Here is a 27,324-nt window from a genome sequence, read left to right as displayed (position 1 = left end):
GCTTGGAAAGTGAAAAGCATTTTCAGTCTTCAGATACGTCCTGACAATAAGACCGCACGCATCCCAGTGAAAAGCATAATGTCTAGTCTAACCTGTGGGAGGGATTGGTTGTGGTATAAGTCTTTGTGAATTGCCCTCACAGGGAACCAGTGCAGGCCAACTGTGTTCGATGGAGGAAGAGATTCTCTTTCCCCTGCAAGATGAGTGCCAGTGCAGGAACAGGAATGCTGGATCCCTGCGTGTGCCGGGTGTCCGTCAGAAAGGTGACCAAAAAGGATTTATCATAAATATTGGTTTTTTAGTCCATGTTATTTATAAATGATATTTTATGTTAATGACCTAAAATTAAACTGGAAATTCTTAAACGGCATTCATAAAATAAAATATAAATTAATCAAATCATTTGATTACTTATGCTGTTCTCTCTAACTACACACAGTACCACTACTGGACATGCGACCTTTGGGCCTGCACCATGGAGCCAAAGGGGTGCATGTACACTGCAAAGCTTGGCCTTATGTTAGAAAGTGTGAATTGAACTTCTATTAATAAAAAATATGAAGCCATTCTAAGTCTTTTTTTGTAGGAAACATTCTTCAGATGACCTCATTTTACATGTATTAAAACTTGAAACTATGCATTAATTCAACATGTTTTTGTCTCCCAAACATGATATGTTTGGTGCTTTGAGTTGAATGTGCTTTAGAACTCATAAGAAATCTGTTTTGAATGTGTTCCTTTCTTTTCTGCAGGAGCTGAAAGGTGGAAAGGCATATGCAAAGGTAAAGTCACATCCCATCCCATTCCAAGCGTTAGCTTCCACTGAAAATAAATCTTAAAAAGTGACATTTTCAAATGTATCCCCTTCATTAAACCACGGTTTATTTAAAGATCGATCTTTACAGGCAAATTTAAGTTTGTCGTTCTCCAACAGCTTGGTTTTGCAGACCTGAATTTAGCAGAGTTCGCTGGCTCAGGGAACACAACCCGCAGATGTCTGCTGGAAGGCTACGATACCAAAAACACCCGCCAGGATAACTCCATCCTTAAGGTAAGTGGTGTCGCTGCTTTTTCCTTTCTCGGGTGTTTTGAATACAGAGCTGGAATTTTCCTTCCTGGCATTGCACTTCCCAAAGGTTTTTGCATAAACCTTCAGTGTTTCGAGGAACAACAATGGTCAGAGGTGCATAAAAAAGAAGCAGCACCATTGGCAACAATATTTAACTTAATATAAATGCTGTTTAAAATGGTGTAGTAGTGCCTTAGTTTCACTGACACAAAGACTGTTCGAAATTGCATACTAACATATTACTCAGAGTAAGTCTGACTCACTGTATCTTGTGCGTTTACATTAGATAGTATGGAAAGATTGAGTGTGCGAGAAATACCCGGATGTACTGTATACTATAGCAGGTTATTTTTGTAGTATGCACGGTGGGCACACTAGTAATACTCAACTGCTCCATGATGCATTGCGAGCAGAACATAAAATGGCCCAGGGACCGGCTTTAACCTAAAAGTCAAACATCCCCTTTTCAAAACAAAAGCATTTCTTCTTTTCTTCCATTAGTTTTTAACTCTTTTGTAAATAAGGCTCTTGTTTTGAAGTTAACCGGAATTTTAGTCAGTAGCACAATGGCGGGTCTGCAAAAATCTCTGAAATGTCGGCATGAAATGTGTATACGTGAGTTTTATGGATCAAATGAGCACATGTTGATATTCTACTTGGTCACTTTCTCACTTAAAATGTTTTCAGAACTTTCAAAGGTGGAGAATCAATAGAGATATTTAGCCTCAGTGTGATTCAGGTTTTTATTGTTGTAGGTTTGAAATGCATTTTGGGAAACTTGGAAGTACTGTCTACCTCAGTGGGAAGGGTCACCATCCTAATCATACTAATAATATATAGTAGACAGTATATACTCATTGAGAGTGTAGTATGTTTGTGTGCAATTTCGAACACAGCCAAAGAGTCAGTCTGTGCTTCAGGCTTTATTTTGGGAAAGTGTTGTCACTGTCATGTAGTGCCTTTGTTCTACACTTCACTAATAGGCTCCGCCTTTAATGGAGATTAATGCAATAGTACTGCGCACTTTCCTACTGAGTTAAAAAGTAAATGTGTCAGCAGTGCAGCTTGTTTAGCCTTTCATTGCGATTGTAGTTCCAATCTTTAACATTGTGAACAAAATGTTTCCTGTTGTCATCAATGTGGGCAAATCTGGCTTTATATTGTGCTGCATCAGCTATCCCTTAGCAAGGACTTATAGTTGTTAGCTCGTCTAACATATTTATTCTCTGTGAAGTGCTATTGATGTCGGGAAAATTCTATCTAGCCTCAATAAAACTAACTTGATTGTTTTTATAGATGTTACAGATCGAATACATTTCTACATTAGGGCTAAGACTGATAACTTCACAATCGCAGCTATACTCAACCTGGTGTTTCTAAAAGCGTTTGTTAAATATAAACTAATGGTCCTTTATGTGTGTCTACTGTAACAGGTGATCATCAGTACACAGCTCATGTCTGGGGATCCCTGTTTTAAAACGTAAGTCAAAGCCAAGAAACAACACTCGATAGTTGGTGATCGATGGTCTGACTTTGAAGTTTGAGAGCTAAAAGTGTTAAGTTTTTATATCTGAAAATATCAAAATTGCAAGTTGAAATATTTAGTCGTGTTGTAGCTCAGTGTTTTCTGAAGGTAATATTTGAAAACACACCTGTTCGGGTTGTAATTATTAAGTTGTGTCATTGTGGTAGCTGTTGCGCTGTCATAAAAGTATGTTTGTGCAGTAAGAAATGCCACTTCACCCACAGGTGAGATATGAGCTAAAGGGCACCAGTGAGGACACCGCTGGCCCAATGCTACATTTTCTTTTAAAGGAGCATAGGGCAGGATTTGAGAAAAAAAACAAACATTCATTTTAAGCTTTTTTTTTTTTATAATGGGTGATGAAGCGCTCCAAAACCAAAGAGAATGAATCCAAACACATTTCTACCGATTGCCATGAGAAGATTGTGTGATATATTTTCAGTTACCGTTCCTCTGATGGTGACGTCAGATGACGCTGGCGCGCATTCTCGACGGCATCCCAATAACCCGGAAATAAAAAAGAATGAAAAGACGACTTCTTGGAGACTGAAAGAAGACAAGCACAGTGGACTAAACTACTGTTTGGTTCCATAGATAGATCCACAGGTCTATCAAGTAAATTAATAACAGTGTCACAGTTAGTTTGGATCGGGCCGCATTTTCTCGTCTGAGTGAAAACCTCGTTTTTTTCCCTCAAAGAAATGACATATGTACTGTATGTTTGTTTTAGTGGTAAGCACCGGTTTCATTAACAAACAACTGTTAATGTCAACAACAGATCAGCGCATGGGTAACAAGCGAAAGTGAAACACAAACTAGATAAAGATAATCCATGTTACTGTGCAGTAAAAGGAATGTTTCAATGGTGTATTCCTTTAAATTGTCCTCTGCTCCATTCTCCTTGCCCCATGGATCACAGCTTTCACTGTGCATTTTTCAGAGCTACATCAGCTGTAACTGCTACTGCACTCACTTCAGACTCCGCGCAAACGACATATGTAACCGAACCAGACCATCAGTTCTAAAAATCTGTCCGAACCTGACCTGCCCGGTCCCGTCGGGTGTTCATCCTCTATCCACAGTATCAGCTGTGCTCTGGTGATAAACAGACATTACGTTACCGTGGTGGCTTGGCTGATGGCTGCAGTTACACTAACCACCGTGGTGTCACTATGGAGTCTGATTTCTAGATCCTGCCCTATGCTCCTTTAACTGAGCTGGCGTTTTATTAGAATAATGTAGCACTCTCTCTCATTAAATATATATGTAGCTCTGTAAAAATAGATATTTTTTTTAACAGTCTCATATGTTTTCTTTTTGGATTGAGTTCAATTGAATATATTTTATTATGTAGATGAAAGAAATTAAAGCCCCACTATTGTTCCTCTGTGACCAGGCCTCCCTCCACAGCCACAGTGATTGGGATTCAGACTGACAGGGAGAGTCTGTTGGAGGAAAGGAAAGGAGGCGACGTACAGAAAGGCTGCTCTGGTAAAAACTGTCATTACTTTTCCTTTCTTTGCTCTTCTTTAAAGTCTCATTACACAAACATTGTCCTTTTGTAATAAAGATATTATACTTCAATGCATTCTAGACTTTACGTAAATATATTGACTTAGTTGTGTAGCATTGCTACCAGGGTTGGGGTCAATTACATTTTTCAATTACAATCAAGTGTTCAATTACAACTCAATTACGATTATGGTGACTAACATTTTTTGAAATTACAACTAAAATTACAATTATTTCCCCCCTGAAAGTAAATTACAAAATAAATAACCCCATAGAACTTAACATGTGATAACAGGTCAGTCCTGATCCATGTCTTAAAACAGATGTAAAATACACTAAAAAATTGTATCTATCATCTAATTTGTTTCTCATCTCTTAATTACCTTGTTAAATATCCTTATCCATGAAAATATTGGTATTAATATTTTTGGTGTGGGCATGTGAGCTTTTTTTCTGTTAGTGTACTCCTAGATTATCATTCTTTTTTTAAATGGTAAAATAACCTAATACGAAACATATTTTAATAATCGTTAACAACATATGTATAAGCCATATAACTGTAACAAGGTTCCACAGTTTTGCATTTAATTAAATTGTAAATTTATGTAATTTGCATGCCAATTACAAAGTCAATTATCTGAACTCAATTACAATTCAATTAGCATTGTATTTTTTTCCAATTGCAATTATAACTGTCATAATTGTAAATTATTATCAATTACACGATTACAATTATAATTGACCCCAACCCTCATTAATATTAACATTATTGGACAGTGGAAGGAAATTAAATCTTTTACAATTCACTACCTTTGATTTGTGACAACAAGCACATTTTCTTAAACTAATCAAATTTAGTGTATTATAGTTATTTAAGGTTTGCACTTTAGTTTAAGACAGTTGATGCAATTACTGATCTGACTGACAGCTTTTAGTTTTTTGATATATTCACTGCTTCAGTTTGTGCGTTGACGTGTGAACACATTGCTTGGCTTGAATGCCGGTCCCTCCTGAGAGGTTGAGACGCACGCCTCCTGCATGTATAATTCAAACTCTGCTCTCTTTAGATGAACTACAATCTGCTCCGACCCTGCAGCCTCTGTCCTGGTTAAAAATAGAACTCTGAGGAGGTTATGTGTTGGCTTGTGCTCATCACAAATGTGTACTGATTGTTTCTGTAAGCACCAATATATGCCACTAATAATGTCTTTATCATGGTACCTTAGGCAGCATTGGAACATTTTGCCCTATAAGGTTGATATTGACGTAGCAGGAGGGGGAAAAGAAAACAACTAGCATGAGGATTGGAAGAAGTTTGACAGCATCCACCCCCTCATGGCTGCACGAAGGGGTCAAAGCATCGCTAAAGCTAAATAAAAGAAACATCTTCCAGAGGCAGAAGCTTCTCCGAACATTATAAGAGGCCAAATTGGGTTGAAAATAAAACAAGTTTGATTTCATTTTAAGGGAGTATTAATGGAAATTGGTAGACATAAAAACAATCCTGGTTTCGAACCTATAATGCAGCACAATGACAGAAGCTAAGTTAGAGAATCTGGGGATTTTAGGCAGAAACAGGCAGACCTATGTAATCATGTGGTAAAAATATAGTCGATCTGTGTGCCAATATGAACTTATTTATCAGGGACGATGGAATCAACATAGTTACAATGAACTCTTTCAGTGCCAGCCTGTTTCAGAATGTTTCTAGCTTGTTTCGTTCTTCTGTAACCAGCAGTTGAATAGAGGCAAGTTTCACACAAATCACCAGTTTGTGACAAAAAGCTTTTTCAATCACACATACATATACGATCACAGACTCGGTGCTATTTACAAATGGGTACAGATTTGGTTTGTTTTCAGCCAAGACTTAACCCTAGAAGTGAACATTTTAAACTCAGATATGGTTTTATGTTTTGTGGGTAATTAGTTCCACAGCTTTGGACCTCAGTACGAAATGGCAGACTGACTAAATGAAGTCTTGCAGAGTGGAATTGTACAGTTGTGATTGATGGAACCTCTGGTGACTCTGTTATTGTTTTGTCTCTGTTATAAATGAACTGAGTGCCTCAGGTGCTAGATTATTGAAAGTTACTTTGAGAATGCACAACTTGCCAAAGTTGTCAAAGTTTAGCAGTTTTTGCTTCTCAAGAATATTGCAGTGATGGTGGCTTGTTAATATGAAGCTGGACCTGTTTGATAATGGTAATGGTAATGAATGAACGTGCTATTTATTAAGCGACTCTCATGACTTTAATTTTGAAATATTATGACTTTAATCTTGAAATAATATTACTTTAATCTCATATAATTAATATGTTATTAAGATGCAACATTATTCTCATAAAATTACAACTTTATTCTTGAAATATTACGACTTTAATCTCGTATGTCCAGATTTTTTATTTTAATGTGATCCTAATACGCCGTTGTACAAAGATATGTGATAACCCACAGATCTTTTATTACTTGGTGTTTGCAGCAACTTTTCTAATCATATTTACCTGAGCAGAATTAACATGTTTTTTTATTTATTATTTTTACTGTGAATAAATATACACAGTAGAAACTTCACATTCTAGACTATTTTGCATGAACACGTTTCAGTCTCAATGTGTGTAGTTTTGGTTCCACCAGTAGTTTGGCACATTTGCTGACTCCAGCTTTTTCCAAGCCTTTCCTTCACCTGATTTCTGTTGATTTAACAGAGGGTCGAGAAGGAAAGTGTCCCATTGTGTCTGAAGACGTGGGGGGCTGCGGACACTCCAGAACCTCGAGCTATGCCAGTCAACAGTCCAAACTATCAGGTAGGAGCATCATCAGCCCATCATCTCCTAGGTCCACATTCCCTAATAAAGCCAAATTCAATACAATCACAACCACACATATTTTTACTGCTACGGCCAAACTGGAGTCTCCACAGAGTTCAGTGTTTACTATCAAACTTATATTTACTTTTTTTTTTTTTTTTTTTTTTTTAAATGTATTTATTGTTTTTATTTGCCTTTTTTTTTTTTTTTTTAATGTACAGATATATACATACACACATACAACATATATATTTATTTTAATTTTTTTTTTAAAAATAATGCTACCTTAGCTTCACCATAAGTGGAGAATTATCCTTTCAATGTTAACTCACATAACACCTGTGTTGTGTTTTTTTTTTTAACTTCATTATTATTATTATTTTTAGATTTGTCTTTCTCAGTAGAGCCAGGGGGTGATGTTTAAGTCCCTAAACAGTTGGCCATCTATGTAAAGCTTGTCTACGACCAGTTTGGAATTTTTGCCTTTCTGTCGGTTTTCTTTAAAGATAGGATACAGGGTTTTTCGACGTTCGTTTATTTCCCGAGGGAATTGATCATTCATGCCGAATTGCGTACCTTTAAGTTCCCGACCTTTACTTTTAACCTGGATCTTCTGTTGAAAGTGCTCAAATTTGGCAATGATGGGACGTGGACGGTTTCCTCTACGTGGTCCAAGGCGATGGACACGGTGAAATGTGATGTTTTTCACGGTTTCTGCCGGGATTTTAAGCGCCGACGACATGAAGTCTTTCAGCAGAGCATGTGGGTCATCGTTGGGGGTTTCTGGAATACCTGAGAATATTACGTTGTCTCTCATACTACGAGATTGGATATCCAGGACTGACTCTTTAAGAAACTTGTTTTCTTTTTTCAGCTCTTTTACCTCGGAGCTCACCGCAGATAAAGCCGAATGGATATCATGGTTGTCTTTTTGTAGGTCCTGGATTTGTTGATAGGCAAATTCCAGGCTGACTTTCATTTCCTGAACGTCTCGGTGCAGTAAATCGAGCACATCCAGCCTCTTAATTATGGTCTGTAGGAGTTCCGTGTGGGATTCTACCTCGAGGTCTGATGTATCGGTGGCCGAATCGTTTTTCCGGCGCTTCGCCGACTTACCTGATGTACTGGCTTTTGGTCCGGACTCCATCACGTACTCAGCGTAATATCTATCTATGAAGTCCTCGAGGTCCTCCACTCTGGCTGGTGAGAGGGCGCGTGGTCGGCTCTCGTTGGTGGCGTTGATTTAACGGTAAAAATCGTTAGTATGTGCACGTAAACAGGATCGGTAAACTAGTCACGGCAGCGAGCCGCCATGTTGAATTTTCTCAGCTTGTCATGTGACTCTCAGAACATCTCGCGTGACTTACCTCCTGCCTCTCTCCGTGACTTACCTCCTGCCTCTCTCCCCTAACACTAACTGTAATTACTTACCAATCGCTAAGTGGGAGGCCGAACTCTCAATCACCCCGAGCACTGATTTCTGGGCAGAAATTTGTTGTAATACTTTTAAGATGACAAAAAACACAAACCTTCAGCTAATTCAATACAAGGTCCTCCACAGATCCCACATTACCCAACAGAAAATGCATAAAATGGGCTTCTCAGCAACAGACATCTGCTCTCAGTGCACCCAGAATACAGCGGATTCCTATTTACATGCCTTATGGCTTTGCTCCCCAGTTCAACACTTTTGGATTCTAATCACTGAAAAACTGTCCTCCATTTTGGACTACAGAATTCCTTTATCTCCAAATCTTTGTTTGATTGGAGACCTGACAATGCTTCAACCTCCAGCAAACCAATCACAATCAATCCTTGCGGCACTAGCCATAGCAAAAAAAACAATATTACTAAATTGGAAAGACAAAAAATCCTTAAACATAAACCAATGGCAAAATCTCCTCACAGAATTTATTTCCATGGAAAAGATGTCTGCTCTCAGAAAACAAAAAAAAATAACGTGCTTTGAGGAGCGTTGGACTCCTTTTTTAATTGCATTAAATCTAAATTTTTAAAAGAAAAAAAAAAAAAAAAAAAAAAAAAAAAAAAAAAAAAAAAAAAAAAAACTTATATTTACTGTCTAATGGTCCAGCCTTATTTAAACTCTGGTTATTAATTAGGGGATAACAAGCATTTCATCAGACATTCAACAATGTAATGTTCTGTTATTTTAATTCCCTTCAAAGCGTACGATCTTCTTTTAGATGGAATATGAATGTGAAGAGGGAAGTTATAAATCGCCTTTATAGAGACACTCAAACAGTGCACTGTAGACCTCAGGCTTGATTTCCCATAACCAGCAGATCAGATGACAGTAATAAAAGCTGAGAGGATGCTCTGAGAACAGCCATGGTTAGCTAAAGACAATTTCCTCCTGTGTCTAAATGCTGAACGATTGACTCAGATGTCGTAATAGTGTGTGAAGTTTACTTCTTTGAAACCGCAGTGAAAAAGGCTTTTGCTCTGACTGATGGAACATGGGACTGTGGGTGAATCATTTAAGATAAACTCACATAAGTGATGAAAGTCTCTAGGGTTTTTCTGCGTGGACATCAAATAGAGCTCATTTACTCTTGTTTAAATGGAGAAGTAGTTGCTTAAATCGCAACTTACAGGTTAAAAAGATACAATTACTCTTGTTAAAAATGGTGATTCATAAAAGAAGACCCTTTAAATTCCTGGTGCAATCACTTACAAGACACAATCACATTCAAATTCTTGGCCCAGGGGCCAAATCCGGCCCTTTGGTGCATCTAATTCGGCCCGCAGGAGAAAGTAAAAATGACAGAGAAAACATGAATCATTGTTTATATGACACTCAACAATATTTTTAATGTTAAACAGTGGAAAAATACCAAAATTCCTACAACATCCTTTGATTTTCCTCAAATTATGACGCAGTATTTCACTTAATTAAATAGAAATTTAAAGGTGAAGGTCCTTTTGGGACTGACATGTCATTTATTGCTTGGATATTGTCTGTTTCTTACATATTTTGTATTTTAGGTGTGTAGAATTGCAAACTATGGCACAATGATGTTGAAATTGTGTTTTCTTGCATAAAATCTGTAGCCCACTTGAGATAGAGCTGCTCTGTATTTGGCCCCTGAACTGAAATGACTTTGACACCCCTGTCCTTCACTAATACACAAGACACCAAGACAGTTGTAATCCAAAGCAGCCTGCCACACAGATGTTGTCTGAACCTAATCACCTTCCGTCCTTCCTTCCCTAAGGCTACAGCACCGGCCATTCCCGCTCCTCCAGCATGTCGGAGTTCAGCCACCGGAGAAACCACTCCGTGGGCAGCGCTTCAACAGGCATCGGTAGCCTCCCAGAGCCCAGTGAGGACCGCGAGTCCAGACCGTGCCCGGCTCTGCCCGAGCACCCGGTTCCCACAGCCAGCACCAGTCACCAACCAAGCACACCAGTGCGAAGGGCCTCGTCGTATGACCGTCTCAATAGGCATGTTTTTGTTATATTTTATACCTATTGAATAGAAATCTGATCCAAATCAGTTTTTTAAGGCAGTGGTTCTAAACCTTTTCAGCCCGCGACTCCCAAAATAAAGGTGTCAGAGACCGGAGACCCCCACTGTGGCTGAAGGTGGTTGAACACAGACATGAACATTAAAGAACAGTCATGTGGAGACAGGACCATCTATAAGGGGGAATAAAGGGGAGAGATTTTTTAGATCCATCCATAAAGTCAGCAAAATTATGGTCCATTCTTCTATGAATGTGTTTATTTATTTATCTGAATAATATCCACTGTTATACAGGACATTTATTATTTGGGCCATAGTATAAAGTCTTCTTAAAGATGTATATCCTTGTTTTAATCAGAAATAAAATGTGTTAAGTGATTACAAATGGTGGAAAAGGTGGTAAAATGGGAAGTTGCAAATTTGGGTGGCCAAAAACAGACAGAAAAAATAGTAAAAGGAGTTACTGTAAGTGTCAATATTGGCTTAAAAGTGGCAGAAAAAAATAGGAACAATGTGTTTAAACTAGCAAAAAAATAAGCATGAAATACTGTGAAAAGAGGTTAAAAGTGACAATAAAGGATCAACATATGCAACATTAGGTGGGAAAATTGGAGGGAAGGGTTTATAAGTGGCAAAAATGTCTTGAAAGTGAAAAAAATGTGCAGAAAAGGCATTGAAATGTGATGGAGAAGTGGCAGAAATGGGAGTAGTGTAGCAAAAATGCATTAAAATGAGCAAAAATATGGCAAGAAAAAATTATGTTTGGTGAAGGTGCAGAAAAACGGTAAAAGTAAGCAAAAATGGGCAAAAAAAAAACATATTTGTTTCTTAAAGGCATCTGGTGACTCTCTCCCAGTGTCTCACGACCCCAAGGTTAAGAACCCCTACTTTCAGGCACACTTGCATTTTCTAAAGGAAGCCACACCGTCAGTTGTTCCAGTTGTTTTCCATCAACGTCAGTCCATGGATTAACTCATGCTCCGTATCCTTGTCTGCAGACACCCGGTCAAACAGGACTCCATGGAGTCTCAGCTGAAGAGAATGGATGACACGCGGGTGGATGCTGATGATGTTGTGGAGAAGATCCTTCAAAGTCAAGACTTTACACCAAACCTACTGGACTCCAGTGCCGAAGGTAGGACACGTCTCACAATCAATGTAGTGCGTTCACATTAGATAGTATGGAATGATTGAGTACCTGAGAAATACCCGGATATATACTACATCGGGACATTTCCTAAGTATACACACTAGTCATACTCAACCGTCCCATGATGCATTGCGAGCAGAATGTAAAATCTTCCTGGGACCAGCTTCAAGTTAAAAATCAAACATCCCCTTTTCAAAACAAAGGCATATCTTCTTGTCTTCCATTATTTTTTAACCTTTTGTAAATAGGGCTCTTGTTTTGAAGTTAACCGGAAGTTTGGTCAGTAGCACAATGGGTCTACAAAATGTCTGGATGAAATGTGTTTCCACGAGTTTTATGGCTCAAATGAGCACGTGTTGATATTCTACTTGGTCACTTTCTCACTTAAAATGTTTTCAGAACTTTCAAAGGTGGAGAATCAACAGAGATATTTAGCCTCAGTGTGATTCAGGTTTTTGTTGTCGTAGGTTTCAAATGCATCTTTGGTAAACTTGGAAGTATACTTAAGTGGAAATGCTCACCTTACTAATCATACTAATAGTATACAGTAGACCGTATAATAGGGATGTAATGATTAATCGTAAGGCAGTTGAAAATCGATTCATAGGTATCACGATTCACATCGATACTGTGAAAATTGAATCGCAGTACTTTTTTTAACCAGCAGAGGCACTATCCAGAAGTGTTGGCGGGGGGGGGGGGGGGGAATCTGCTAATACTTTCTTTCTGGCTGCCTTCTACTTTTAAACATGTTCATAAATGATTCCTTACCCCTTTAGCACCGAAAAATATCTGTAATATTACGTGAATATCTGTAAAAGTCACCTTTTTTCCGTCTGCTTGCGTAGCATCTCTTCTTCACTGCAAGATATCTGCATGCCAACTGACCACTGGGTTACCAGCGCCCTCTGCTGGTTCAAACAAATATCTTACCTAATTACACTGAAATTACTGTTTTTTTTTTTTAAGTCCAATTGTTAAGGCACAAAATACATTTTCAGTTGCACTTTTAAAAAGAACTATTATGCAGTTTTGCATTGTTTACTATAGAACCAGAATTTAAATTAATAAGTTTCTTCTTCAGTTGTATTATTCCTTTATTTATTTCATTCAAGATTTATTTTTAGTTAAATTGCATTGTTTTGAATAGTTTATCAAGGGATTCTTTTGACAATGAAAAATAAATGGAAAACTATAGTTTTTTTCCCCGAAAAAAATAACGGAATTTTTTTCAGTCATCATTTGTCTACAGTCCCATTTTGTAAAATAAATCGTGAGAGAATCGTATGGTGAACACAGTATCGTGAATCGAATCGTATCGGGAGTTGAGTGAATCGTTACATCCCTACCGTTTATACCCATTGAGTGTGTAGTGTATAGTACGTTTGTGACGTTACATTATAAGGACTGTGGCAGGACTTTATTTTGAAGGCACAAACAGGACTCAAAATCACTCGTTACCGTCACACTGCACATTTATAGACCTTTTTCATGACAACCGGAATTGCGGGTCTAATGGAAAATGGCTCTTATTTTTTCAACAGCGTTGCTCAACTGCGGAGGCAATCGCAGCGGTGAATACCCGAACAAATAAACTTGATAAGGAGTGTAAGATCTTCCATGAAGAATATATCCACAGCTATCAAGATAGAAAAGAAGTAGCTTTGTGAATAACTATCTACAGCATATGAAGTATAAACATTGTAATAAATAAACCTTATTTAGTCTGCTAAAATATTCAGAATGTTTAAAGAGAGGCATGTTTTAGACCTTTATATTATATTTTAACATTCTGGTATGTGTTTGTCTTATTTACCTGTGGGTGGATGTGCCGTAGCAGCTTTAGCATAGCTAGCTTGCTGTGAGAGGACAAGCTGCTGTTTCTGAGCCCTCTCGAAGGCAGACTCGCTCTACGGTGGTGCCATAAAATGATTCCAGGGAAAGAAAGATGGAACAGCTCCACTTTTAAGGCGGCTGATGGTGACTGGATCCGCTGACAAAATCCTCCTGAGTGAAGTTCTGGTGTAGTGTAGAATACACATTCCAGACCCTCATTCCTCCTAACTGCGTAGATCTACTGCCTATTTTGGTCTGGGTCCGTCGGAAAAACGTGGTAAGACGGGTACGTCTGTTTTCTTGCCCCACAAGAGCAACCAGGACCTGAACATGAGTAACCACGCTGAGAATGAGCATTTTTGTCACTGTCTAATGCTATAGCCACAGGAAGTTGTTGCACACCACTTCCGGTTTAAAATGCGAAAGTGTGAAAAAGGTCTATGGTATGCATGGGACGTTCAAACACTGCTTCTATATCATTTCATACGGGACGGTAACAGAAAAGTGACAAAGCTCTGTCCATGGGCTCAGTGCAAATCAGGAAGTAAGCAGGTCTGACTGAACTCTGACCTTACGTTACCATGGCTCCCTTAAAGGGATGGTCCTCAGAAGGCCATTGTTACAGTGTGTGTGCGTGTTAGTAGTGGTAACTGTTTATAATATATTCTGTATGCCACTTTGGATAATAGTATCTGATAAATTCACAATTGTCAGTGATAATAAATACATAATTGATAGTTAATTATAATAATTAAAAAATAACTGTACAGCACTTTGGTCAGCTGAAGTTGTTTTTAAAATCTGCACAAATGCACATAATTGCTTTTCTGTTGATATTGTTCTCTACACCTCTGTTAAAAAAAGGTTCCTGTGTGACATTTGGCTTTAACTGACTTACCTTATTTTGAAAAAGAAAGGAACCAACAGGTACGCTATGCTACAATAGTTAGAGGAAACCCCAATTACATCACAGAGAAAACATCAATATACTGTGTATTGAGTATTGCCATTCATTCTGGTTCGATTGTATGCGTCAAGGCTTCATCTCAAGGCAAGGGCAAAATATCAAGATACAGTATATATATTGATATAGCTTGAAAATATCAAGACATTTAAAAAAGGTCATATCGCCCAGCCCTAACACACACACACACACACACCTGAAAAACAATACAAATAAAGCTTTCTGCATTCAGCCAAAAGCCAACGTCTCATCAGGTTTATAGTCAAAGCCACAGTTTTGGCATCGCATCGGAAGTGAAAAACTTCTATCAGGACACCACTATTACTGTATTGATTGTACATTGAAAAGACCAAGACATTTTTAATCTGTAAGATTTAGTTTTTCTTCATTGACCAATGAAGTAAAATGATCTAATATTTCTAATAATATTAATTGTCTTGTGGTGAATAATTGCTTTAGTTAATGGGAAATGGATCAGTAGTCCTCTGGGACTAACTCTTTTTCTGCTTGACATAAAGACACAACAAAGATGACACAGCACGATGTCACTGAGTCAGTGTTTGCACGACGATCACAGTGTCATTTATCTTTCAGTTCATACCCAGGAAAGGAAAAGGGCCATTGATACCTGCAGGTTATATTTAGCCTTCCTGGCAAAGCCCTGTTCTTTCCTGATGAGAATCAAGCAGGAGGAAGTGGATGCTTTGCTGTGTGCATCGACTAACGATAGCCTGACTGTGTTTCAGAGGAAGGTCTACGTCTGTTTGTCGGTCCTGGGGGAAGTACCGCACTCGGAAGTCATCACCTTCCCACGAGGTGAGCGTGACCACATACAGTATAATAACCTTATTTTCACTTCCTCTTGCAATGTTCCCATTACATTTTTTACCAAGAACAGATGTTTTCCCCTCACAAATACATTAATAAATAGAATATGCACAATAATTACATTCTAGGGCTTTTTTCATCAAATGAATCACATGACTCTCTCACCTCAGGTCTTCTCTGTGACGGTGCATCCATGTTGTTCTGTTCCAAATGACCAAAATGCTGTGGTAGAGCCAGTACATCTCAAAGTTAATCTAATTAATTATTAAGACAATTTGGGCTCTAAGATGTGGCAAACTTTTTATTTCCAAATCAGTAATTGTACTTGTACTTAAGTACGTTTTAAAACAAGTGAAGTCATTTGTTACATTTCCACATCCAACAGTTGGCGAGTAAAATGATGATTTTTTTTGTTTTAAAATGATGAACTCAAATTGTGAAACTACAAAAAAAAAAAATGAAATGACCAGACAACAATCAGATTAAACGTATTAATGAACAGTGCCAAAACAGCATTGAATGCTGCTTATTTTCTCAGGTTTAGAGTTCATAAATGTAGCTATAGTTAGAGCCTGAGAATTTTTCTTATTCTGAATTTAATTTATTGGTGGTGTTTTATTTTAAAAAGGAATTGTACATTGTGACAAACCTATTTTCTACAGATGACTTTGTGGAAAATAAATTAAGATCCAATTGTGTAAGATTTGGTCTGTTCCTTTTTAAGTTTCTACATGAGAAGTTTACTGTATGAAAGGGAACCATGGCAACATTTATTACCACAAATAAACATGGGAGGTGAAAGTAACTACTAACTTGTGCTTTGAGTACTATTTAATTGTACTTACTGTAAGTATTTTATGTATGACTTATTTGTAGAAATCCATCAGATGTTTTTGGTCATCTTGTGAGAGTTTGAGGCAATAAACAAGTGTGAAAAATAACCCCAGAGGTGTAAAGAGTAGATATATCTAACTCAAATACAAGTACTGTAGTAGGATATATCAGTACTAAATCTAAAATAATCAATTTCAACCTTTGGGATTTGTTTGTAAGTAAATTATCCCATTTTTTAAGAAGAAATACATTAGATTTATGGATCTATGAGGCCCACATTATGATTATTATATTCCCCAGCAGCTTTAATAAAAGGTTTAACTTTTTATTGGGTTTCAGCCGAGCTGTGTGCAGTATTTACACTCTGTGACTGGTTTCATCTCTCGTCCTTGCAGAGTTGGAGCTGGAGCCTACGAGCAGGTGGTGATGAAACGCTAGACCTCTTTGTGATGCACCGTTACTGCATAACGTCAAACAGTAGCAGCCTCTAATAGTGCCCACATTTTATCCTAATGTGAATTCAGAGAAGTCAAACTCAATCTGGTCACTTTAACCACTTCACATTCTAGTCTGAGAGACGTTTGGTTCCTGCTTTCTGTTCTGTAGCAGCCCCACAATGTGGCTCACAAACTTTCCTCAAGCGTTGAGCATCCAAACTGGATCTGCTTTTAAATGTTTACAAAGTAGGGGATAATCAGCACTGCTCCCGTTCTCTGTGTCAAAACATCAAAATAAGGATTTCTCTACTGACGACGGGGGTTTTTTATTAGCTTTTTAAGTTCTCAGTACATTCCTCCCTTCTTTTTAATAAGATGTTCTAATACCGTTTGCCTACGAGCTGCTAAAAATATGTTTTTTAAGCAGTATGACAGCTATCAGTGTTAAAGAGTGAACTTTATATAGCAAAGACATCAGTGTTAAGCTTTTTGACGCCTGACTTTTGATTGTGTGTGTGTGTGTTTGTGGGACCACTTACTAGCAGTAAAACCCTGCTTTCTAGTGCAAATGAAGGAAACATTTAAAATGTGCTTTGAAGGGAAAACGTTTCATCTCTTCTTGTGATCACAGAGTGGGAGATAGTTTCAGAAAAAGCTGCAGTGTTTTTATAATTGATGTCGTGATTCTGACACTAACGTAGCAGACCTGAGTTTTTAAAACGTCATGCGTCTCAATCAGATTTTGGAGTTTAAGCTACAGACTTTGGACATTTTAGGACAGAGTGAGAAAACATCTGTCATTTATCAGACCAAACTGACTCATGTCTCAGCAAAACCTCCGTCAGATAAAATACCTCAGATTTCAAAATAAAAGTCGTCAGACTCAACAGCCTCAGTTCGTAAAACATGACATGGCATTTTATTTTGAAGGAACCAGGAGTAACCGTTCTTTCCTTTTATTTTTTTAAGATATATCAATGTATTGTTTGATTAATAAATACTTAGTAAATTAAATGTTGATATATCTTAACCTTTAAAAATAAATAGAAAATAACAGCTTTCAACTTAATCTCTTGTTTGAAGCACATATTGATGACGTCATGTCGTGTTTTATGTCCTGAGGATGTTGAGTCTGATTACTTTTATTTTTAAGCCTGAAGCCATGTCATTTGACAGAGGTTTTGCTGAGTCATGAGTCCGTTTGGTCAAATCATTGACAGATGTTTTCCTGATACCTGAGGATGTCCTAAAATATGGACCGCACTGTAAAGATGACTTCACTTACATCATGGTGTGTTGAATATGAAGAAGAACCACTTTAAATACTTTGTAATTCACGGCTGTTTTCATGTCCTGTTAAATTGTTTGTGAACTGGACATAATCTAGATACCGTCCAAAAAAGTAACAAAGAGTTCCTTTGATTTTAACATGTCATTCGCCTTATTTACCATCTCTAAAATGATTCTGGGGCGCAGTATAATTAGTTATTTTAGCTGAGTTAAAGTGTAAGACGTGTGCTTGGTAGCACTGAGCTTGTGGTTAGCTTTTATAATAAACAGCCACAGCTGTTAGAATCCTTTGAACATAATGGACGTGATTAACGCCAAATCTAATTAGGATGGAAAACGGCAATCGGTTTCTTTTCCTGTTTTTGATGGGATCGTTGCCTGCTAATATTAAGGACAACAATCCGAAGAAAATGATGATGCCTGGAACTGCTAAAGCTACTTAGCCATGCACTTCAGATGCTCTAACTGACATATTGTGAGCAGCTTGCAGTAACAAACAAGTACGTTTTTCTTCATGTTAGTATCGGACACAAAGGACTTTCTTAGGTAATCCACTGCCACTGTAAAAACGCCTGTACACTATTGAATAATCCAGTAGAGTCGAAGCCATTGACGGAGCCAGGTTAGCCTGCTGCTAACAGCATATTTTCAATAATCTGTATCTCTAAATCCTCATATTTTCAGATAACTTTTAGAATTGTGCTAAAGCCACTGCTGTAACTTTGATATCCGTCAGGCCTATGCAGAACACGAGTACTGGACACGTGCATCATCTGTAATCCAATGTTCCCATTGTAAGCCATAGTAGCTATAGGATAAATGCCACTAGAGTCATCTTATATCAGTGTCTGCACAAGTGTCATCTGCGTGTAGTGTTTCAACTATACATATGACTTGTCCTTTTATTTACGTTGTACGTTCTGCATGGTTCTTAGGTCTTTGTTATTATAACCATCAACAAAATCCACAGTTCCATTAGTCGTTAGATATCTTATTACTGTTGTGCCATCGGTTTACTCTTCCTTGTATTAAAAAGAACAACTTCCTTTGCCATAGTTGCAATATTTAGAGGATTATTTAGTTTTCTTTAACAAGCACATTTATCATTGTAAAGTAAAACGAGTTGTCATTATGTTTCTATTGTTAATATTAACCACATTAAAATGATATCCATACTCTGTTATTGCTGACACTGTGCCATATTTTTGCTAAATATTTTATCGTCCAAGGAAGAAAAAAAAAGGTCTTGCATTCAAAACTAAGACTGTTGACGTCTGATCAGTATTTTTGTTTGTTGTTGTTGCTTTTCTATCCCTGTGTGACACAGGTATGTTCAGCTATGTAACTAACATGTTGTTACAAACATGGTTGCTTCTTCTCTTCTGTGAAGCTAGTGTCTGTAGAAAAGTGTAATCTCTTGTAAAGTGATGTTCTGACGCTGCCCAGTGTTTCCTGTCACAGACATTTGTGTTTCCACCAATGTTGAGAAATGTACTGGATGCTTTAAAATGCACTGTTGAATAAAAACGATTTACAATGCTGTGAATTTATCGACTTATTTGGGAGGAAATGTCACATTTTGATTACATTTCTGTGTAGAAAATACTTAATTTCAGTAAAACCGGCCCTGGTTTGAAAACAAACACTATTCTCAACGATCAATAAATGCTTTTAATTATTAACTTAACACCTGAAAACTTTTCTGGCACCTTAAGGTATTTTAAACACGTCCGCTACTTGTCTTAACACATGGACTTCCTTCATCGTAGACCTCATCCTCCCAGTCTTCCACTCGCTCTGCAGTAGAGTTGAACTGGCAGGCGTCTGCGCTCCCAGTGTCCTCGATGTCATTCACTTCTTTCTCATTCTGGTCTGAGAAGGAAACGCTGAAGTGAATTATTTCAGAGTAGCAGAATGATGATTCTGAAAATAAAAAAAAGCTATTTTTGGACAAAAGCAGCTTGACAAACATGAGTCACAGACCAACTCTGGTTGCTGCTGTCTGTGATTTCATCTGTTAATATAATACAGACTATTTCATTTCTGATTAAACATCAACAGAAGCTTTGATTTGACAAAGATGATGTCGAGCTTCTTTTTTTAGGTGTGTGTGCTCCTCTGGGAGCTACTTTGGTTCATATTTCATCCCTACTTGCTCTAATCAGGTGTTTTATAACTGGTTTATAACTCATTTTGATTTAGTTTTAGTTAGTCTTTTGGCTAAAATGCAACTTAGTTTTAGTCTAAACTTGACCATCAGGACTATTTCAGTTATAGTCTAGTTTTAGTCAACTAAATGACATTAAGATTTTAGTCGACTAGAATAAACAGTAAAAGATTCAATTACCAACCATTATCATAATTGTTGTAATGTGGTGAGCAATGCGTAAGAGCACATGATCACAGGAGTACAGTTTACATTTTAGAACATCCTCAGGTCTCAAAGTGAGGTATCAGGAAAACCTCTGATTTGTCAAACCAAACACTGTCTCATGACACGCCCGTACAAACCACGCAAGCAATTTTTCCAATGCACTGAGCCTCCACAGTGAACAGTGTGTCTGTTGCCACGCTGCTTCGTTAGGGCTCTAGGGCTAGGGAGAGGCGAACTGTGCGTCTCAACTTCCGGGTTGAAAGAAAATAAGTCATATTTCTTAATAAATTAGTGTTTTATTTTGCAAAATGTTAAATATTAACCATATGTGGCTGTAGTTAACTTTGGAAGGTTTAAAATAGCATGATATAAAACTTTTAAACATTTGTGACACTGCTGAGCAGAGCCCCTTAAAAAAAAAGGTGCAGACAGAGCTAAAATGTAAACATGACGGTAGATGAAGACTTAACATTGTTGATAATTATAGAGTCGTTGAGAGATGAGTCGGCATAAACCCTTTATTTCCCCAAACCTAGCTGTGGTGCTTCACGTGAAATCATCCCATAATAAACAGGTCAACGTACCATTTTGCTGCAGGCAGTTGACGATCACAGCAGAGCCGTCCACACTCAGCCTGACTTCAGGGGCGTCCATCAGGAGAAGTTTGAGATGTTCCACACTTCCACTCAGAGAGCTGACTTTGGGGATGCAGGAACACAGGAACCCCAGGGGAACCCACAGAGAACTACCAGAAGCACCGTAGTGAGACTACAGCTTTTAGAACATTAGATGAGATGAAGAGGTGGTGGATTATAAAACACATAAATAAAGCCACCTGTGCAATGTGAAGGGCTGCTGGTGTTCGGCTGAGGGCAGATGATCATATCCTTCACCGTCCCACAGCGCCCTCGTGCTGCACTGATCTGAAGGATGTTCCAGGTATTCCTGCCAAGCTGTAGATTAAAAAGTATATTTCTTACTAAAATTAATAAAACAGTGAATCATTAACTAATCAGACCACATTCATGCACAGCTTGTAAAGAAGTTTTTTTGGGGGGGAATAAAATAATACATAGTAATACTTTCTTCTGTTCTCACTTGTTTGATTCTCGTGCAGCTGTTTTCCTCGTGCTGCCAGCCACGAGCTGAACTCAGCGCCCGGGTCACCACTTCTCTCCTCCATCCATTTATTCTTCAGTGTTTCGGTCCAGTACAGCACCTCACTAACCAGGACCCGGCGCAGGGTGTTGTTGTCTCTCAGGCTGGGGTAGTTTACACTGTACAACTGGCAGACGACAGGATAATGAGTCCTGGGCGGTGGAACGTAGCGCCGCGGGACGTTAGGGAACTAAGAAAGCAACTGCACGAGACGTGTAGCGTATGTTTCTTATAAACCTGAATGGCATTTGCGTGCATTTCTACAATGTGGAGAATTTTGGTACTCATGTTTCTGTGAGTAAAACAGGAGTTTGTTGGGTTATTCTGTCATTTCAACAAATGGCCCACACACCGGTCTGACAAAATTCTGAGAGTTTTTCCTCTTCCATAATTATTCAATATGCACACTGTATATTTTTAGTTTGATCGGATGAATACTTCTTGAGATATGGGCAAATATGGATACAGTATGTCAATTTTTGTGCGCCGTTTTTTTCCCTTCCCTTTTCAGCTTCCAATATCTCAGGAACTAAAATACATTCCTATGTATTTTAGTTAAAATTAGATATAGTAATACAGCTCCACCTACTCTCACAGAATACATAAATATATCTGCTATACATCTGATCTGGTGGACATGCCAGGACCTCAAAATTAGAAAAAGGTTTGTCGGGTTTGGGCCTTCAATAAACAACTTTGCATAACTGCATGTGAGAATGTTTTAATGTATAGTATAAAAATGACTGTTGGGATATAAAACAATTGTTCTTAATGCGACTTCTTCATTTTTATTTTGGACTATTTCAACACTTGTGAATATTGAAAATACTTTACATGAGGCCAATGTAGCTTCCCTCTGTGTCTTTTAATGATTTAGGGATTAAAAAATATTTTTAAAAAAAACATTGCAAAAGAAAAAAAAAACATTTATTTTTGAAAACAATATTTCTTATGAATACATTTTTCATGTTCTATATTTTCTGGAGCTGTAATACTAAACCAAATTTCAGTTTCCTGTGTGGTGTAGTTCATGAGATATTGGAAGCTGAAAATGGAAGAAAAATAAGAACACAAATATAAACACATAACCCCCTCACTATATTGTCCATATCTCAAAAAGTTTTAATCCGATCAAACTAAAAAAGTACAGTGTGCTGATTGAATAATAACGGAACATTTGCTAAATAATTTCAGAATAATTTCATGTTTTGTGCGTGGGATGTCCTGAGAACTTGTTAAAATGACAAAGAATGATCCAACTCCAAAAAATAAAAAAGGGAAAATTGTAAACCAAGTGAAACACACCTGAGTGTATGAAAACTCGTCCTCTGGGTCGTAACCTGGTGGCACGTTGCAGATGTTCTCGCGCCTGACGCGGTGAAAAACAGCGATCTGCGAGCAGAAGCCCACCTGCTGGCCTTGTGGTGCTCGTCCAACACCGGTGAACTCCACCTCGTAACCGTAGTGACAACACGCCTCCAGAGCCCTGAGGACAAACGTGACATATGCAGATCAAGTGTTCATAGGTTTAATGGCACAAACACACAACTCGTGTAAAGTGGAGGACACGTACCAAGATGTAAACTCTGCTCTTGTCCACTCAAACTTGTGGTCGCTGTGTCGAAATCCTGACAGTCCAGGCAAGAGGGGGTTGAACTCAGAGTTTGGTGTGCTGATGATCACTGCCTTCGGAGCCATGTAACCAAACACCACAGCAGAGAAACACTTCACATCAGCAAGATGGAGGTGCTCTATGCTGTTTGCCACCACAGCGGAGACGTGGACAGTTTTGAAGGACAAGGAAAAAAAGAGAAGCATAGAAACAGAGCAAAGTGGTCAGTACAACAAGAGCAATGCTGTTTGTGAAGGCCTAAACCAGACATGAGCGACTGGAAGCCCAGGAGCCACATGTGGCTCTATATCATTTTGTGAGGCACCCAAATTGAATGCACAAAATAAATCAGAAAAATTAACAACATGACAACAAAAACATCTGCGACCCTGAAATGGAGCAAGCAAGTCAGAAAATGGAAGGATGGACATGAAAAGTACACAAAAAAGAAACACACAACATGGCAATAGAAAGACACAAAATGGCAGAAAAAAACTAAGAATATATAACCAAAATGACAATAGTAATGCACAAAAGTCCAATAACAACACAACACTACGATGCACTAAAAACAGACAAAATGGCTCCAATTACGCACAATAACAATACAAAAACACAAAATCTAACCAAAATGACAACATTAATGCACAGAATGACAACAAAAATGCACAAAATAACTCTAAAAACAATCTAAAAAAACACTAATACAAAAAAACACAAATTGGCAACAAAAACACACAGAACGACTCCAATTACACACAACATTGCAATGCAAATACATCAAAGGACTACAAAAATACAAACACAAGAACAGGAATATACAAAAAAGAAAGAAAAGAAAAACAAAATGAGCACAAAAATCACACAAACCTGTATTAATGCTCAGAATGGTTACTATTTTAAAGTTGACATTAATGTTTATAACGTGTCCCTTGGATCAAACAATAAAAACGTGATAAAATTTGCCGGTCCCAGGCCTAAACCTACATTTTGATTCCAGAGCTCATACACTTACACCTCGATGCTGGTCACCAGATCAAATCCTCTAACACGAGCATCCTTTTCAAGAACTGAGCCGTGGTACAACTCCACACGCAGCTGCTCAAAGGTTGGTTGGAGGAAGTCAGTAGATAAAGGAGCTAATCCAAGCCTGAGTGAGGAAACACACATACGGTTGTCATAGTAACAAATGTCACACCCTGTTTGCAGACAAACTAGAGTTAAAAAAAGAAAAAGATGAATCGATTTCAATCGATTTTCCTTTGAATGCCCTGATATCGATTCATAAAATCATAAAATCTATCATTTAATACAAAAGGTGGGACGATATGTTGTGCATTAAGATATATTGCGATATATGTACGAGTTGTGTTGCGATATTACGCGAGGGGGTGTGGGAGATGGGAATATATTTTGTTTTTTGATTTGAACTGGCAGGAATTGTCAGTCACTGTATTTGCATTTCATTTATAGAGTGGCACCTTTTGCACTTTAAAAAGGAAAAAATTGTCTTATTTATGTTATTGTGTATTTTTTTCCTATTGAGATGAAAAGACCATATTTAGAGTTAAGTATATAGGGCGATACAATCTGACGATACAATACGATTCACGATTTGCATGTCATGAATCATGACACGATATATCCCAATACAAAACAATACGATATGCATCGCGTTATCAATAATTACGAATTTCACCTTTACAAGTATCAAAAACAAGTGGTATGTTTATCAAACTGTCAAATTATATTTTCCAAATAAATTTACAACAGATTCTGATAAGTTCTTAAATTCTTAAAAAAAAAAAAAAGTAACCACATACAGCTATAAAAGTGCCTAGTATGTTGTATGAAAATACAGTGCCATCAACTTCCAGCTAAAATGCATTGAGGTAGTTTAACAAGGTCTGATGGTGCGTTCACTGACACCTAGTGACCAGGCGTTTACGTGCTATTCATATATTAGCGTAATTAAATGTTGCAAAAAAACATAAATAAAGAAATCGATTTGAACATTTTTTAGAACGATACGATAATCATATGGTAATTTATTGCATAATCCGTTTTTTTCCCTACACCCTTATATGTAAGTATAACTTGAGTTTAGGTTAAAAAAAGAAGCATTATTCTTTTCCAGACTGCTGTGTTTTTCTGTGTTCAACTATTTTACCTTTATGAAATATCATACCAATTATCGTCTATTGTATCGTGAACTCAGTCCCACCCTACTTCACGTTGGAATGTAATATAAGGGTGTAAGAAAAAAAAAATAATTCTGTGATATTTCACAGCACGATTATCATATCGATCCAAAAAATGTACAAATCAATTTTTTTGAATGTTTTTTCATACTGGCAGTCTATTCACATGCAGAGCCCCTCATTGGCCAGTTTAGGTCACGTGATAGAAGCACCACGTGCCTTAAAGTTCCGTCAGTTTTTTTTTAGCTCACATTTATTTTTAGCTGCCCCGCAAACTCTTTTATTGTAGCCCCTAACCCTAACAATTTTATTTTAGCTCTAACCCTATCCCAGGAAATACCCTGGAAAGTTTATTTTTTTTCGTATATGTATTTTTAAAGGTGGAATTTGCCGCGTTAAATATGTTAAAATGAAAAAACATGTTAAATGTGGGATTCGAACCCACGGCAGCGAAAAGATCCGGCAACGTCATCTTTCATACAGAAAAACTGCCGGTATATATATGGTAGATACGTATTACGTACTAAGAGACACTTCATTTCATAAAACATACTAGGCACTTTTATAAATGTCTGTGGTTACTTTAAAAAAGAAAATTACAAATCTGTTGTAGCATTTTTTGAAAAAAGCCATTTGACAGTTTGATGAACATACCAGTTGTTTTTTATATCGGTAATTGAATTACAGGTAGTTAACATTCACTTCTTGTAAGTTAAAAAAAAAAAAAATGAAATAAATTGTATTTCATACCATTTTGTACTTATAAAGATGGAATTTGAAATATTTGATAATGCGATATATTGAGATGTATATTGTAGTTAGCATCGGGATATATCGTGAATCATATATCGTCAGAAGCATGACAATGCACACCCCTAATGTAATATAACTTCAATGAAACAATGATTAACCTTTACACTCGTTTTCTCCAATATTTAAATTTAAACTTTAGAGTAAATATAGTCCAGGTGATATTAGACATGTGGTGTCAAAGGTTAGCAAAGTGTGTCGGCCTTGACACAAAATTATGAATCATAGCCATTGTGGATTAGAAACGGATGATTCCCACACAAACCTACGTTTTTCTCCGTAGTTTCCTCTCGTCGATGTCCACACCGACCAACAGCTCGATTTCACGGCGAAACTTGAGCCTCGAGAGGAGGGAACATTCCCCACATCCTAAATCCACCACCTTTCAACACATCATATTATCAGCAAGTGTTACTCAAACAGAATTAAACTCACACATAACACTGAAAGCACCTTTTTGGGTTTGTTTCGCTGAATAAAATCCACCACAAACTGATGCCTCTGTTTGTGAAGAGAAGGGTTAAACATCGACGCCATTGTGGTGACGAACGTTACCTTTAAGAACAACAAGGCAAATGGACACAAGATGGCGCTGATTAACAGAGACACGACAGTTGACACGTTCATCTCCGCCGCCACAGGCAACCACCAAACACACAACTACACGAATAAATAGTTTAAAAGAATAAACAACACAATGGGCACAAAACGATGTTAAAAATGTTAACAACCTAGATAAATCCTTTGCTTTAATTGCCATTTTTTCTCTTCTAGGGGTGTTAACTCATAACAACCAACACTGGAAACTTTAATTGAATCATAAAAACGTTAAATCTAGAAATATCAACCAACAACTCCTACATAAACTGCAGAGGCTGGAAAAATAACAATTTATGAAACCAAGAGTATAACTCTAAAATCCCTAAACATCACACGAATTTTAAAGGCAGTGGCTATCAGTACGGTTGCCATATCAATATACCGACATTCTATCCATACGCGCCCCTCGTTGGCCAGTTTAGGTCACGTGATAGGTAGGGCTGGGCGATTTTGCCTAAAAAAAAAATCTCCAACTTTTTAAAGAAAAATGTGAGTTTCGATTTCGATTTTTTATACACTTAAAAATGACTGCAGACATCAGATATATTGTCAAAAGTGCAACTTTATTGCTGTGATTGTCATCAAGAGTTAAAATGCATAGAATAATCCCAAAATAAAAAGTAAATGAGGCTCTGTCATTCAACAATTTCAAGCTTTAACCCAGGTTGAAGCAAAAGTGCAACAGCAACTTAACAGTAGCTTAAATTTTTTGATTAATAAATCAGATAAATACATATTTTATAACATATAACATTACAATTAAAAATAATAATAATAATAATAAACTCTTCCTTTAGTATCCTACTCAAAGGGTAAACAAATGTAAA

At 37.4% G+C, this 27,324-nt stretch overlaps 2 protein-coding genes across 5 annotated transcripts in view; one reads left to right on the top strand and one right to left on the bottom strand.

The window, feature by feature from the left end:
• Window positions 1-19,288, top strand: part of fam102bb (family with sequence similarity 102 member Bb) — a 29,963-nt gene extending 10,675 nt beyond the window's left edge. For both annotated transcript variants that reach the window (XM_028443758.1, XM_028443759.1), the window contains 10 exons: window positions 143-263; window positions 753-782; window positions 935-1,051; window positions 2,503-2,549; window positions 3,991-4,085; window positions 6,815-6,913; window positions 10,153-10,381; window positions 11,402-11,538; window positions 15,100-15,169; window positions 16,411-19,288. In XM_028443758.1, coding sequence (XP_028299559.1) covers window positions 143-263; window positions 753-782; window positions 935-1,051; window positions 2,503-2,549; window positions 3,991-4,085; window positions 6,815-6,913; window positions 10,153-10,381; window positions 11,402-11,538; window positions 15,100-15,169; window positions 16,411-16,453 — 988 coding nt within the window. In that variant the 3' untranslated portion in view covers window positions 16,454-19,288. The remainder of the gene's footprint in view (window positions 1-142; window positions 264-752; window positions 783-934; window positions 1,052-2,502; window positions 2,550-3,990; window positions 4,086-6,814; window positions 6,914-10,152; window positions 10,382-11,401; window positions 11,539-15,099; window positions 15,170-16,410) is intronic.
• A 111-nt stretch (window positions 19,289-19,399) lies between these two features.
• henmt1 (HEN methyltransferase 1) lies at window positions 19,400-26,902 on the bottom strand. 3 transcript variants are annotated; one of them, XM_028443757.1, is made up of 10 exons: window positions 26,884-26,902; window positions 26,351-26,452; window positions 26,167-26,279; window positions 23,902-24,036; window positions 22,848-23,030; window positions 22,580-22,760; window positions 21,215-21,401; window positions 20,952-21,069; window positions 20,701-20,861; window positions 19,400-19,614 (listed from the first exon to the last, which is right to left on the bottom strand). In XM_028443757.1, the coding sequence occupies exons 2-10, from the start codon at window positions 26,432-26,434 to the stop codon at window positions 19,463-19,465; spliced, it is 1,314 nt and encodes a 437-aa protein (XP_028299558.1). In that variant the 5' UTR covers window positions 26,435-26,452; window positions 26,884-26,902; the 3' UTR covers window positions 19,400-19,462. The 3 variants fall into 3 exon arrangements, with proteins under 3 accessions (XP_028299558.1, XP_028299557.1, XP_028299556.1); XM_028443756.1 differs by lacking the exon at window positions 26,884-26,902 and adding an exon at window positions 26,629-26,859; XM_028443755.1 differs by lacking the exon at window positions 26,884-26,902 and having other exon boundaries at window positions 26,351-26,584.
• Window positions 26,903-27,324: the final 422 nt, after the last annotated feature.

This window comes from Gouania willdenowi, chromosome 4, assembly GCF_900634775.1.
Source record: "Gouania willdenowi chromosome 4, fGouWil2.1, whole genome shotgun sequence".
Lineage (NCBI taxonomy): Eukaryota > Metazoa > Chordata > Actinopteri > Blenniiformes > Gobiesocidae > Gouania > Gouania willdenowi.
The sequence above is the reverse complement of the archived record's forward strand: the minus strand, read 5'-3'. Positions and strand labels throughout refer to the sequence as shown.